The 13,892-nt window shown below is 45.1% G+C and overlaps 3 protein-coding genes across 3 annotated transcripts; 2 read left to right on the forward strand and 1 right to left on the reverse strand.

Moving 5' to 3' along the window:
• Positions 1 to 10,868: 10,868 nt before the first annotated feature.
• On the reverse strand, positions 10,869 to 11,300 carry LOC134601354 (histone H2B-like). Its single transcript, XM_063445828.1, has one exon. It carries the CDS (start codon positions 11,298 to 11,300, stop codon positions 10,920 to 10,922), a length of 381 nt encoding a protein of 126 aa, XP_063301898.1. The 3' UTR covers positions 10,869 to 10,919.
• A 278-nt stretch (positions 11,301 to 11,578) lies between these two features.
• LOC134601355 (histone H2A type 2-C) lies at positions 11,579 to 11,989 on the forward strand. Its single transcript, XM_063445829.1, has one exon. It carries the CDS (start codon positions 11,585 to 11,587, stop codon positions 11,972 to 11,974), a length of 390 nt encoding a protein of 129 aa, XP_063301899.1. The 5' UTR covers positions 11,579 to 11,584; the 3' UTR covers positions 11,975 to 11,989.
• Positions 11,990 to 12,960: 971 nt separating this feature from the next.
• Positions 12,961 to 13,394, forward strand: LOC134601357 (histone H3). The gene has a single exon (XM_063445830.1). It carries the CDS (start codon positions 12,961 to 12,963, stop codon positions 13,369 to 13,371), a length of 411 nt encoding a protein of 136 aa, XP_063301900.1. The 3' UTR covers positions 13,372 to 13,394.
• Positions 13,395 to 13,892: the final 498 nt, after the last annotated feature.

Genomic DNA, 13,892 nt, shown 5'->3' on the forward strand with positions numbered 1-13,892 from the left:
AGAAACTGCTATGTTTCACCGAGGGTTAATCCAGCCTATAGTGGATGTCTCACTGACAGCCGCTAGAGGAGCTTCCGCTATTCTAAAACACTGAACGTCCATAGGAAAGCATTGAGTAATGCTTTCCTATGGGCGGTTTGAATGCGTGCGCTGCAAGAGCATTCAGAGCTGAGAGGCGGAGGGATCCCCAGTGCCAAGGGAGTCCGGTGCTAGAGAAAGGTAAGTGCTGAAGACACACACACACTCTCACGAACAGATGCATACACACCAGCTAACAGACACACACATTTACTGACAGACACACTCAGCGACAGACATACATACACACTCACTTACAAAACATACACTCTCACTGACAAACACACACTCACAAATACACACACAAACACACTCAGTAAGAGACACACAGTAACACACTTACTGACACTCACTAGCAGACACACTCACTGACACACTAGCAGACACACTCACTGACACTCACTAGCAGACACACACTTACACTCATTAGCAGACACACACTGACACTCACTAGCAGACACACACTGACACTCACTAGCAGACACACTCACTGACACTAGCAGACACACTCACTGAAACTAGCGGACACACTCACTGACATTAGCAGACACACTCACTGACACTAGCAGACACACACACTGACACTAGCAGACACACACACTGACACTCACTAGCAGAAACTCATTGACACTCACTAGCAGACACACACACTGACACTCACTAGCAGACACACTCACTGACACTCACTAGCAGACACACTCACTGACACACTAGCAGACACACACTGACACTCACTAGCAGACACACACTGACACTCACTAGCACTCACTGACACTAGCATACACACTCACTGAAACTAGCAGACACACTCACTGACATTAGCAGACACACTCACTGACACTAGCAGACACACACACTGATACTAGCAGACACACTCACTGACACTCACTAGCAGACACTCACTGACACTCACTAGCAGACACACTCACTGACACTCACTAGCAGACACACACACTGACACTCACTCTGACACTCACTAGCAGACACTCATTGACACTCACTAGCAGACACACTCACTGACACTCACTAGCAGACACACTCACTGACACTCACTAGCAGACACACACACTGACACTCACTCTGACACTCACTAGCAGACACTCATTGACACTCACTGACACTCACTAGCAGACACACACACACACTGACACTCACTAGCAGACACACTCACTGACACTCACTAGCAGACACACGCATTGACACTCACTGACACTCACTAGCAGACACACACATTGACACTCACTGACACTCACTAGCAGACACAAACACACACACTAAAACTCACACTAACACATGTTTTTTTTTATTAATTTAATCCCCCAGTCTCCTTACCTTTTTGGAGTGCTGAAGGGATTCCCTGGGGTCCAGTGGTGCTGCTGGGCTCCTGGGCTCCTTGGCTGGCTCCCTCCCTGGCTGGCTGGCTCCCTGGCTGGCTCCCTGGCTGGCTGGCTTGCTCCCTGGCTGGCTGGCTGGCTCCCTGGCTGGCTAACTCCCAGGCTGGCTGGCTCCCGGGCTGGCGGGCGGACGCGAGGGAGCACTCTCCCATGTGTGCTTCCTCTTCAGCTCCCTCGCGCACCGTGTAGGGATGCCGGCGCCGTAAGATGACATCATCTTCCGGCTCCGTTATCAGTATGCGGCGCGCGAGGGAGCTGAAGAGGAAGCACACATGGGAGAGTGCTCCCTCGCGCGCCCGCAGAACCGGGCGCTCGGCCACGCTACAATAGGTCGTCGGTTGGAGGGGAGCGCAGTGCGCTTCCCTCCTTCCGGTCAGCCTGATTTTGCGTCCCCAGGGCCGGTGCGCCCTAAGGCCGCCTTCTGGTAGCGCCGGCCCTGTTGCTATCTGGGTTAAAACATTCACATAAAACATAAAATACAGAATTTCCCTGCATTCACCAAATCCATACGAATTGGAACCAGGGGCTGGAGGTTCAGTGGCGCCTGCACGTAAAAGTGTCTGATTTTTTGAGGGGGCGGGTCCTGACATCCGATGTGAACGGTCGCAAATACTGAGAGCTCCCGGCCGGCGGCAGTAAAACTGGCATAAACAACTGAAAATACCTACTTAATGGGCAACAAAAGGAAACAGACTCAGCCCTCATACACCCAAGAATCAGGCACGCCAAGAAACTCGAACGGTCTCGACAAATATTTCCGAGATACAGTGAAAGTGCTCGGAGGAGGCCTAACTGACAACATGGCGACGCCATCTTGCCCGCGCAAAACGCCCGACCCCAGCACGACAGGAGAAGAGATCTCCCCAACTACCAGCATTGCAGATGGGCTAGCAAACATAAGGGAAACCCTTGCACATTTACCTTCCAGGGACGAGCTGGCTAGCATGATAGCGAAGCTAGAATCCTCAGTACAAGACCAAGTCTCCGCCATTTCTGCAGACATCAGGCAAGTAAACACGAGGGTGGGAGACCTGGAAGAGGACAGAGACCAAATTTTAGACAGACTCCTCACCCTAGAACATCAACAAAAAAACAGAGACAACAGAACCCACTACATTATGAGAAACACTGAAGACCTCGATAATAGAGGCAGACGAAACAACATTAGGATAAGAGGGATCCCAGAATCACAGGAAAACCCTGAAAATCTCCATAATACTCTACAATCTTTGTTTAACAAGATCCTACAGAGGCCAGAAGACACCCCAATTCTATTAGATAGAGCACACAGGGCTTTAAGACCCAAAGGCCTCCCACAAGACTCCCCCAGAGACATTATATGCAGAGTTCACTACTATACTGTAAAAGAAGACATTATGAGAAACGCCAGGGACTCTTCTGACATACTGTTTAACAACGCGAAAATACTAATCCTCCCTGACCTGGCATGGCTGACCCTGAGGGGCAGACGGGCGCTGAGACCACTAACATTAGCCCTGCAACAAGCCAATATAAAATATAGATGGGGATTCCCCTTCGCTCTCACGGCCTCCCACCAAGGAATACAAGCCACCTTAACTTCAGCAGATGAAGTAGAAGCTTTCACCCAACGCCTAGGCATTCCTAACATGGAGATACCGGACTGGTACGACATCTCAGAACCTGAAAAGACCAAACCACAAACCACGAGACAGATGGGACAAGCGATGGACACGCGAAAGAGAACGTCATGGAAGACCCCGCCAGCCTCACCTTTCTTAAGATCAAGGAAAAATCCAATGACTCCTAGGAAAATAAACTGAAACAACTCCAAGAAGCGAAGGAGACAAAACCTCTAACGCTTAAAGAGACATATCATTGACTAAAGCAATATTGAACTAACTCACTCGCCTAATCACCAACTAAGGGAAGGGTAACTATACTCTGTAAATGCCGAATAGTATTGTGATAAATCAATGTATATAATATCTACGCTTACCTGTTACACATGATTGTATATGTAACGACATTATGATCAAAGTGATATCTGATAACTCACGAGTACATAGACTGAAAAGCATACAATAGACATGATGTTATTACGTTAAAGAAATGCTGAATGCTATCAAACAGAAGGTTCAAAACACCATACTATTTTTAGTACTTGCCACAGACATACCCATTTAAGATGCCCACCCAAACTACACATATACATAGCCAGTTACAGACGACAAGCGTCAAATGGCCGCCTACCGGAGAGTTTACTCAGCTACGGAGGCAAAGAAATAGAAGCACTTTACATAGTAATATAGTGCTCCAGTTCACTTAGGACATAACCCACAGGCATTAACGGCCAAGAGCGGTACAAACACCTACCTCATTACTCAACCGCAAATCTAAGCAGCATCTGGGCTAGCCCCTAGCGCTAGACGAACCCAGAGGAAAGTACCGTCTCCTATTTAGAAATCTACCCATAATAATTTCTCTCAATTGCACGCAACCTACCGAAAGGGAGATTTCTATACCCACACGAAGGGTCCAAAGTTCGCCCAGAACCCCCCCCTTCGTGATACTCTCTACCCACAACTTTATCGCAAGATACCTGTAAATAGTTAATGTTATATTGTTTAATTGTTTATTTACTTGATTTGTATGCCTGTACACTAGCAGTGTTACATTCACACACAAGCATCCACAACCAATTAATCCACCTCCCGATCACACCCAACGTACTTAAATAGTACTAAACTCCCAAAAAGTCATCCCACCTATCAAACAGATAAAATATCAATACTACACTCCGCAATGGGCTCACTGAAAATATGCTCCATTAATGTAAGGGGGCTGAACACACCAGAGAAAAGGAAGATGGTCCTAACGGACTTAGCAAAAAACAAAGCAGACATAGTATTCTTAGAAGAAACACATCTGAAAGGTGCAGAAGCCCCAAAACTCAAACATCATCAATTCCCTCATGTATATTACAATAACTATAACCAAAGCAAGTCACGAGGCGTAGCAATATTAATTGGGAAAAAAGTCCCATTCACGTACTCGACACATCTCACAGACGAATCAGGCAGATTCATTATCCTGCAGGGCACAGTGGGGTCAGAACCTATTACCCTAGTAGCGATCTACTTACCCAATAAACATCAATGCGGGACAATGAGGAAGATAATGGCAAAAATAAAGCAAAATACTAATGGCATTCTCATAATCGGAGGGGATTTTAATGTATCACTAGATGCCACTAGAGACAGCACCTCAACACATAGCACCCACCTTAACGCCACCAGAGTCCAAATGCAACACATCATCAAAACCCACCAACTATCAGACTGCTGGAGAATATTCCACCCGACAACAAAAGATTATACTCACTATTCCATCCCAAACAAATCATATTCCAGAATAGACTTCTTCCTCATAGAACACAGAGACTTAGGGCTGATATCAGACACTTCGATAGGCCCAATGACATGGTCTGACCACTCGCCAATATATCTTACTATATCCATCCCCTCACTCCCACGCCCTAAAGGAACATGGAAATTAAACCCCTTCCTATTACAGGCACCAAAAGTGAAGGACTCAATAGAAAAATCGATAAAACAATACTTCCACGAAAACAAAACCCCAGACACCTCCGCCTTCACACAATGGGAAGCCCACAAAGCAGTAATCAGAGGGGAACTGATCAAGTGGGGAGCCCAACTCAAAAGGGAAAAAAACCAAAAAATCAATGACCTACATAAAGAAATCTCACAACTAGAGGAAGAACACAAACTATACATGACAGACAAAGCCTATTGCAAACTTCTAGCCCTTAGAGACGACCTAAAATCACTCCTCCAAGACAAAGCGAAAAAAGCGATTCTGTGGACAAAACAGCTCCACTACGCTCAAGGAGACAGAAGTGGTAAATTTCTAGCACAAGCCTTAAAACAAAAACAAATGCTCACATACATCCCTAAAGTCAAACGCCCAGATGAGACCTACGCACACACTACAGAGGACATAGCTGACACTTTTCATAGCTATTATACATCTCTATATAACCTAAAAGACAAGGAAGGTAATACAGAAGAGATCAAATCATACCTAGAAACCAAATTCGACACTATCCTCCCAACAGCTGCCACGAGGTCCCTAGAAGAACCATTCACTATAGACGAAATTAACATAGCTATAAAACAGACCCCACATAATAAAAGCCCAGGCCCAGATGGGTTCTCAGCCTCTTATTATAAACTGTTCCAAACGGACCTAACCCCACACCTATTAGAAGCAATTAACTCCATCCCACAAAAAGAACATATTCCAAGACAGGCCTTAGAAGCGACAATAACCCTCATACCCAAACCAGGGAAAGACAGTGAGAAATGCACCAGCTATAGACCAATATCCCTAATCAATGTGGACATAAAAATATTCACCAAAATGCTAGCGACTAGACTCAAACCATTCCTACAAAACCTCATCCACCCAGACCAAGCAGGCTTCGTCCCAACTAGAGAAGCAAAAGATAATACATCAAAAATCATAAACTTAATACATACCACGAAATACACCAAAAACCCAACACTGCTCCTAGCAATTGATGCTGAAAAAGCATTTGATAGAGTTGATTGGTCCTTCATGTTCAATACTCTAGAAATGCTGGGCTTCGGACAAAGATGGATAAAATGGATTAAGGCAATCTATTCCGTCCCAACAGCCAGACTAAAGGTGAATGGACAGCTTTCCAGACCATTCACGATAAGCAATGGCACACGCCAGGGATGCCCATTATCCCCATTACTATTCATCCTGACATTAGAACCTCTTCTACAAGCGGTAAGAAACCACCCCGACATTAAAGGCATCACAGTTCAACAAACTGAATATAAAGTATCTGCGTTTGCAGATGACCTACTCTTCACCATTGAACACCCCGTCAGCAGCCTACCCAAATTAATCCAAATTATAGAAGACTACAGTACACACTCTAATTTCAAAATCAACACAGACAAGTGTGAAATCCTCAATCTCAACACACCTCTAGATCAAACAAAGAAACTAAAACAAAAATTCCCCTTCCAATGGGCCAACCACTCTATCAAATACCTAGGGATCAAAGTCACCAATACGCATAAAACCCTCTATAAAGCGAATTTCCCAGACCTATTAGCAGCAATCCAAAAAGATTTACATAGATGGGACAAACCACATTTCAGATGGACGGGCAGGATTAGCATTATATCGATGAATGTCCTCCCACGCATCCTTTACCTCCTGAACGCCATCCCTATACACATCCCAGGGATATTCTTCAGAAATATACAATCGCTGCTCACCAAATTCATATGGGCCCATAAACGGCCGAGAATTGCCTTCAACCTACTGACCAAACCTAAAGAGGGAGGTGGGCTGGGATGCCCCAATATACACAGATACCACAAAGCAATACACCTGGGAAGGATTTTGGAGTGGTCACGAGAGGGGAAATCTAGGAAAGCCTGGGTGCACATTGAACAAGCACAAGTGCAAACTCCATTACGATCACTCCCATGGTCTCTACCCATAGACAAAGAGACCCCAACAAAAGACCTACCAACCGTCTCAACCACCCTTCAAGTCTGGAAAAACATTTGCACGAACGAAGACTTTGTCCCGACACCTTCACCCCTCTTCCCAATATCCCACAATCACAGATTCCCCCCAGGCAAGAATAACACACTATTAAATAAACTCCAACTCAGACCAGCAAACAGGGAAGTTATGTTAAAAGATATAATCACACCAGAAGGACTCCTATCACTAACTGACATTACTGGAGTACACAAGCCTACGCTGTCACAATCGTTCCAATATCACCAACTCACTCACTTCCTATCCAAGGAAGGCTTGTTACACTGGCAACCCAGAGAGACCACTAGATTTGAGAAACTGTTCACACGCCCGCCAAAAACTAAAACTATTTCCATATGTTACAAGTTACTACAAGATAACACAAATGGCGCACTCCCTTGGTATACAATCAGAAACAACTCATGGTTTCCCTCCCCAGTGGAGGAAAAGACTTGGAGGGGGATCTTTATGAAAATGTTAAAAGCCCACCCCAGCGTAACAATCCAAGAAATTAATTATAAATTTTTATCCCAGTGGTACACCACCCCAATAGACGTCAACAAATACGATGCCAATGCACTAACAACCTGCTGGAGATGTATGAAGGCACTAGGCACTTATGCCACTTATGGTGGGATTGTGGCAGAATAAAGGGATTCTGGAAAGAAGTACAAAGAATCACAGATCTAGTAAGCAAAACCCCACTACCACTCACCCCAGAGGCACTCCTTTTCTTCCACATCCCACTATCCTTGAAACAATTTAAAAACTCAATAATACTCTACCTTTTAACCGCGGCCAAACTGGTAATAGCAGGGCTATGGAAAACAGATGTTAGACCCTCGAGACGGGAGTGGTTTCAAAAAATTGAACACATTCATAAAATGGAGGAATTGAGATTGTCAGCACTAGACAAATACCTAACTTATTACACAATTTGGGACCCATGGAACTCCTATCTAAGGAACCCCAGTTAATTACACTAAACTTTATGTAAAATAATCCAATCACAGAATGCAGCTAGTAGTGTAAAATGGCTCATTCTTGGGTTCTGATTGATCAAGAATAGCTTAACTGCGCTCCCCTCCCAGAAATCACACATATACACATGTCGATAGGAAATGCCTTGTTATGTTGTTGACAGTTTTATTCTGTACGTTCATTAACAACTGTAGGAAATTGTAACACAACACCAGTATGCTACATTGCAAAACTTTTTGTACTATTATCACATCTAAGAATCTTGATTGTACACTGCTAAACCTTTATTATATTATATATATTAATACTGAAATGTGAAACTGTTTATTATATATGTAAAACCTAATAAAAAGAAATTACATAAAAAAAAAAAGTGTCTGATTTTGGTGCATGAAAGCTGGGCAGAAAAGCGTTGACTGCCCGGGGAGCTCCAGAACACTGCCCCCTAGCGGCCGCTAAGTGTAACAGCGGCCGCCCAGTAACATTCAATTAAGCTGCGGTTAACCGCAGCTTCAGGGAGGTAAATTGGAGGCACACTCCAGCTTCTGGGTGGCCCATTAACAACGCCGGCCGGCTTCCCACGGCTCTGGGGAGGTTGGTAAACGGCTGTTTGTTTGGTAGATGGAATCTACCGAACTGCTGTGCAGAAAGGGAGAAATCAATCCTTCTGCACATCAAAATTAACCCTTTAGCTGACGGTCCATAATCTAAAGGCAGCAGGCGAGCAACCAGGCTTCTCCAGTTCACAGTGGCGAAGTTGGTTTCACCACACCTGTTACCTGCTTTAGCATAGCTTAAACCTGACACACTTGGTTACCTATATGTTAACAATTGCATATCTTGCTACCCATACCAAATGTCTATGACGACCTAATCTGTCGAACGAGTCTTTGTTTATGCCTATAACTTACCTTGCACCTTCCTTCTTTGTCACTCCTCTGAATATTCCTACCTGACGTGTGCATCTTGTTAAATCTTGGTAAATCATTTAAACTAAACGAGAACCTAAGCTGTCAAAATATTGATCTCATTAATCTAAAAAAGTGCCTTGACAAACGAATGCCACGACTTGTACTGCAAATGTCTATCAATTTTTCTTGATGTCGCTGTTGTGGCGCACCAAGGCTTTTTGTTACTTTTGTGCACAACAAAAATAAAGAACTTAAAAAAAAATAAAAATGTGTTAGTATGAGTGAGATGAGTGAGTGTGTGTCTGTCAGTGAGTGTGTATGTGTGTGTATGTCTGTTAGTGTGTGTGTGTGTGTGTGTGTGTTTGTATGTCTGTTAGTGTGTGTGTGTGTGTGTGTTAGCCTGTGAGTGTGTCTGTTAGTGTGTGTGTCTGACTGTGTGTGTGTCTGTTAGTGAGTGTGTGTGTCTGTTAGTGAGTGTGTGTGTGTGCTAGTTTGTGTCTGTTAGTGACTGTGTGTTTGTTTGTCTGTGAGTGTGTCTGTTAGTGTGTGTGTGTGTGTGTATATTTAGAATGCGGGGTGGAGGGAAGGGTTGGGTGTGGGTGGCGGGGGGGGAGGAGGGGGGCGCCTGAGTTTTGTCCTGCCTAGGGCAGCACAAAACCAGGATACACCACTGCCTGGGAGTGAGAGCACTCTGTTCAAAGTTTTATCGGATCACGGTGGTTGCCCGATCCGATTAGGAGTTGCAGACAAGTTTTGTTGTAGCTCCCTGTCAAGTCACACCTCCCTGCATGTGACTTACACAGCCTTCCATAAACACTTCCTGTAAAGAGAGCCCTATTTAGGCTTTCTTTATTGCAAGTTCCGTTTAATTAAGATTTTCGTATCCCCTGCTATGTTAATAGCTTGCTAGACCCTGTAAGAGCCTCCTGTATGTGATTGAAGTTCAATTTAGAGATTGAGATACAATTATTTAAGGTAAATTACATCTGTTTGAAAGTGAAAACAGTTTTTTTTTTTGTTTTTTTGTTCCTTTCATGCAGGCTCTGTCAATCATAGCCAGTGGAGGCATGGCTAGGGCTGCATAAACAGAAACAAAGTGATTTAACTCCTAGATGACAGAGAATTGAGCAGTGAGACTGCAGGGGAATGATCTATACACTAAAACTGCTTTATTTAGCTAAAGTAATTTAGGCGACTATAGTGTTCCTTTAAGGGCTAATCGTAAAGCCAGAGCAATCTACATACAATCTATTTATCTGATATAGAATTGCCACACATAGAATCTCAACCCATAAAAATAAATAAAAAACAATATAGCAAGAAATGGATTGTCTTCTAAATATTGCTAGTAAATGGAAATTTCACTGGGTAATCACTATAAATGTATGTCACAAGACCGTACTAGCTGGTAGGATAACGTAATCCAAAATAGCTATCCAGAATGTATGAGCCCAAACTTAGATACTTTGTTATATTCATAAACAGAATTGAAGATTCATTCCAGATACGATCTGCTGTGTAACTCACTAGCCTGTTCAACAGTTAGTATTGTCATAGCGCTTAAGGTTTGATTGTTTTCAGGAGCAGTCCTTACATTTATCACTTATTTGGCACATAGTCTATGGAAAGCCAGTTTTAACTATTGTAGTGTATATATATATATTTTATATTGCTACCCGACGATCTAGGAATATTAAGTAAGGGGTCTATTTGGGCAGGTTTCCATGAATGGAGCAGGTTTTCTAAAGACGGATTTCAGTTTAAGATCCATCTAGCAGGGGAAGGCAATTCAGACCTAGTGGTACAAGACAATCTGAGCAATATGCGAGATTCACTAAACAGTGAATACCGAGAGCAGCAGAGATGATACTAGTGGGTTTATCACGAGGATTAGAGCTCTGACAGACAGTGTGGGTGGCTCTTATAAGAGCCTTTGGGTTTATAGTAAAGTAGAAGAATGCCATTACTTGGCGCTGGTGTACTTGGTGACAGCCTTGGTGCCCTCGGACACGGCGTGCTTTGCCAGCTCTCCGGGTAGCAGCAGGCGCACGGCGGTCTGGATCTCCCGGGAAGTGATGGTGGAGCGCTTGTTGTAGTGAGCCAGGCGAGAGGCTTCTCCTGCGATGCGCTCAAAGATATCATTGACAAAGGAGTTCATGATCCCCATGGCCTTGGAGGAGATACCGGTGTCGGGGTGGACCTGTTTCAGCACCTTGTACACGTAGATGGCATAGCTCTCCTTCCTGGTCTTCCTACGCTTCTTGCCATCTTTCTTCTGAGTCTTGGTCACGGCTTTCTTAGAGCCTTTCTTGGCGGCTGGTGCGGACTTGGCTGGATCAGGCATGATCTACGCTGTTTGCTGGAAATACAATGACGGTCTGCGCGCTCCGGCGGCTCTATTTATAGGCAGGCCATGCAAATTAAGCCCTTCCACTTTCTGTGATGGGATTGGTCAACACAGACAGGTGACGAAACGATGTCATAGTTTCAGCAATTGATTGGTATCCTATACAGCGCGTGTCTAATTGGCTGCTTGCAAAGCCATCCAATCACAGAGCAGAGTGTGTCTATAAATAGCCCGTGTAAAGGGGGGTGAGGTTTTATTATCAGCGAAATTCTAGAACCAACATGTCAGGCCGTGGAAAGCAAGGAGGAAAGACCCGTGCAAAGGCGAAGACTCGCTCATCCCGCGCTGGTCTTCAGTTCCCAGTCGGCAGAGTCCACCGTCTGCTGAGGAAGGGGAATTATGCAGAGCGTGTTGGAGCCGGTGCCCCCGTTTATCTGGCTGCAGTGCTGGAGTACCTGACTGCTGAGATCCTGGAGCTGGCAGGGAATGCCGCCAGAGATAACAAGAAAACCCGCATCATTCCCCGCCATCTCCAGCTCGCTGTCCGTAACGACGAAGAGCTCAACAAACTGCTGGGAGGAGTGACTATCGCCCAGGGAGGTGTCTTGCCCAACATCCAGGCTGTGCTGCTGCCCAAGAAAACCGAAAGTCATAAATCAAAGAGCAAGTAAAGCGGACAGCTGCTCCACCGGTCTAGACTAAAAACACAAAGGCTCTTCTAAGAGCCGCCCACAGTCTCCACAAAGAGCGCAACCATCTTCCTGTATCTACTCTCTCACACACACACACACACCCCATGAACGTGTAACAAGTCAAATAGGAAGCGTTCTCGTCCTGCACTCAGTCCCATTCTGTATACAACATTTCAACTCTAGAACGCGAGCTAGAATCAATGTATACCCATGATACGTGCAGCAGCATCGAGTTAAACATTGGGTCAAGTGTATATAGTGTGCCTGAGCCTCTATTGCTAAGGGGGGAGGGGGGGGGGAGAATCTCGCTTACTTACGGTTGTCCCCCTCCCTGTCTGAACATGCTGCGTGAAACTTTGGATAAGATTCAGCTCTACAGATCCGATCTCTGGCTGCTGGATGCGTTAGCTCTGCCTCAACAGCATGGACTCACGGCCGCACAAGGGGATTATTGTTTCAATGAGTGGCTGCCTGGTAACATTCCCTGCTCTGTCTCATGTAGCTCGGTTATAAGGCGGCTGGGCGTACTGTGAGTCCTTTATCAGACGTGATCACACTAAGAATCCCATGTAAAGAAGCGGGCTCTCTGCATGTGTTAGAGGTGTATGTCCCATCTCCCCTCGGTAAAGCCTACACACTAGTTAATAATTCTATTGGGAGTAATACGGCCATTACTGCCCACTGCCAATCCTATCAACTAGTAGCGTCTATAATAAATGCTGTCAGGACAGGAGGACTCACTGAAGGACTAGATCCCTTCTTTGAAGCAGATGATTTGAGCGGGTATTTTGAATGAGGGGGAGGGGATAAGCAGTTGATTTGAGCGGGTATTTTAAAATGAGTAACTATTTGTGTTCAGCCAATCAGAATACTCCACCCACCTGATGAACCAATGGAAACGCCGTGCCTGGCTATAAAAGCTCGGTCTTGTAAGCGCAGACTTCATTCGCGCTCGTTTTGTTACGATGGCCAGAACTAAGCAGACCGCCCGTAAATCCACCGGAGGCAAGGCTCCCCGCAAGCAGCTAGCCACCAAAGCTGCCAGGAAGAGCGCTCCAGCTACCGGGGGAGTGAAGAAGCCTCACCGTTACCGGCCGGGAACTGTGGCTCTCCGGGAAATCCGCCGTTATCAGAAATCCACCGAGCTGCTCATCCGCAAGCTGCCTTTCCAGCGCCTTGTCCGTGAGATCGCTCAGGATTTCAAGACTGATCTGCGCTTCCAGAGCTCTGCCGTCATGGCTCTGCAAGAGGCTAGCGAGGCTTACCTGGTGGGTCTCTTTGAGGATACAAACTTGTGTGCCATCCACGCCAAGAGGGTCACCATCATGCCCAAAGACATCCAGCTGGCCCGTAGGATCCGAGGAGAGAGAGCTTAAACTCTTAACTTGTTCACACAAACACCACAAAGGCTCTTTTAAGAGCCCCCAAATCTGCACTGGAATGAGTTTAAACACTTTTATATGCACGGTCTTTGTATCCTCTGCACATCACTAAATATCTAGACGTATTCAGTTTCTTTCTTTTCTAATTTATAAACAATGCCCCCCGGGTAGCTATAGTAGCTGCTTGGCTATTTTACCTTCACAGATTTTCAGTGAATAAACTCATCTAGTAGACAGTAGAAGCGAATTACTCTATTTACAAGCGATCATGTGAATTGGCAGCAGGTAAAGGAGTACTTTATATTTGCTACGGCTTGCTTAGAGGAAAAGAATACATGTGTATTTATATACAGCTAGTCATAATGTTTCTAATGAAATGGCTTTAAACTGCAAGCATGTTATAAAATGTAAGCAACAGTAACTATATTCAATACTTCTAAAATCTTGGTAGTCTGTCTAATCTAAATGCACTGCACTAGATCGCAATGTTGAGTGATATAGCGCTACAATTACTA

This window comes from Pelobates fuscus, chromosome 3 (assembly GCF_036172605.1).
Source record: "Pelobates fuscus isolate aPelFus1 chromosome 3, aPelFus1.pri, whole genome shotgun sequence".
In the NCBI taxonomy this organism is placed as follows: domain Eukaryota; kingdom Metazoa; phylum Chordata; class Amphibia; order Anura; family Pelobatidae; genus Pelobates; species Pelobates fuscus.

Coding starts and splice junctions, on each gene's coding strand:
- LOC134601357 (XM_063445830.1), top strand. CDS start 12,961: ATGGCCAGAACTAAGCAGACCGCCCGTAAATCCACCGGAGGCAAGGCT.
- LOC134601355 (XM_063445829.1), top strand. CDS start 11,585: ATGTCAGGCCGTGGAAAGCAAGGAGGAAAGACCCGTGCAAAGGCGAAG.
- LOC134601354 (XM_063445828.1), bottom strand. CDS start 11,300: ATGCCTGATCCAGCCAAGTCCGCACCAGCCGCCAAGAAAGGCTCTAAG.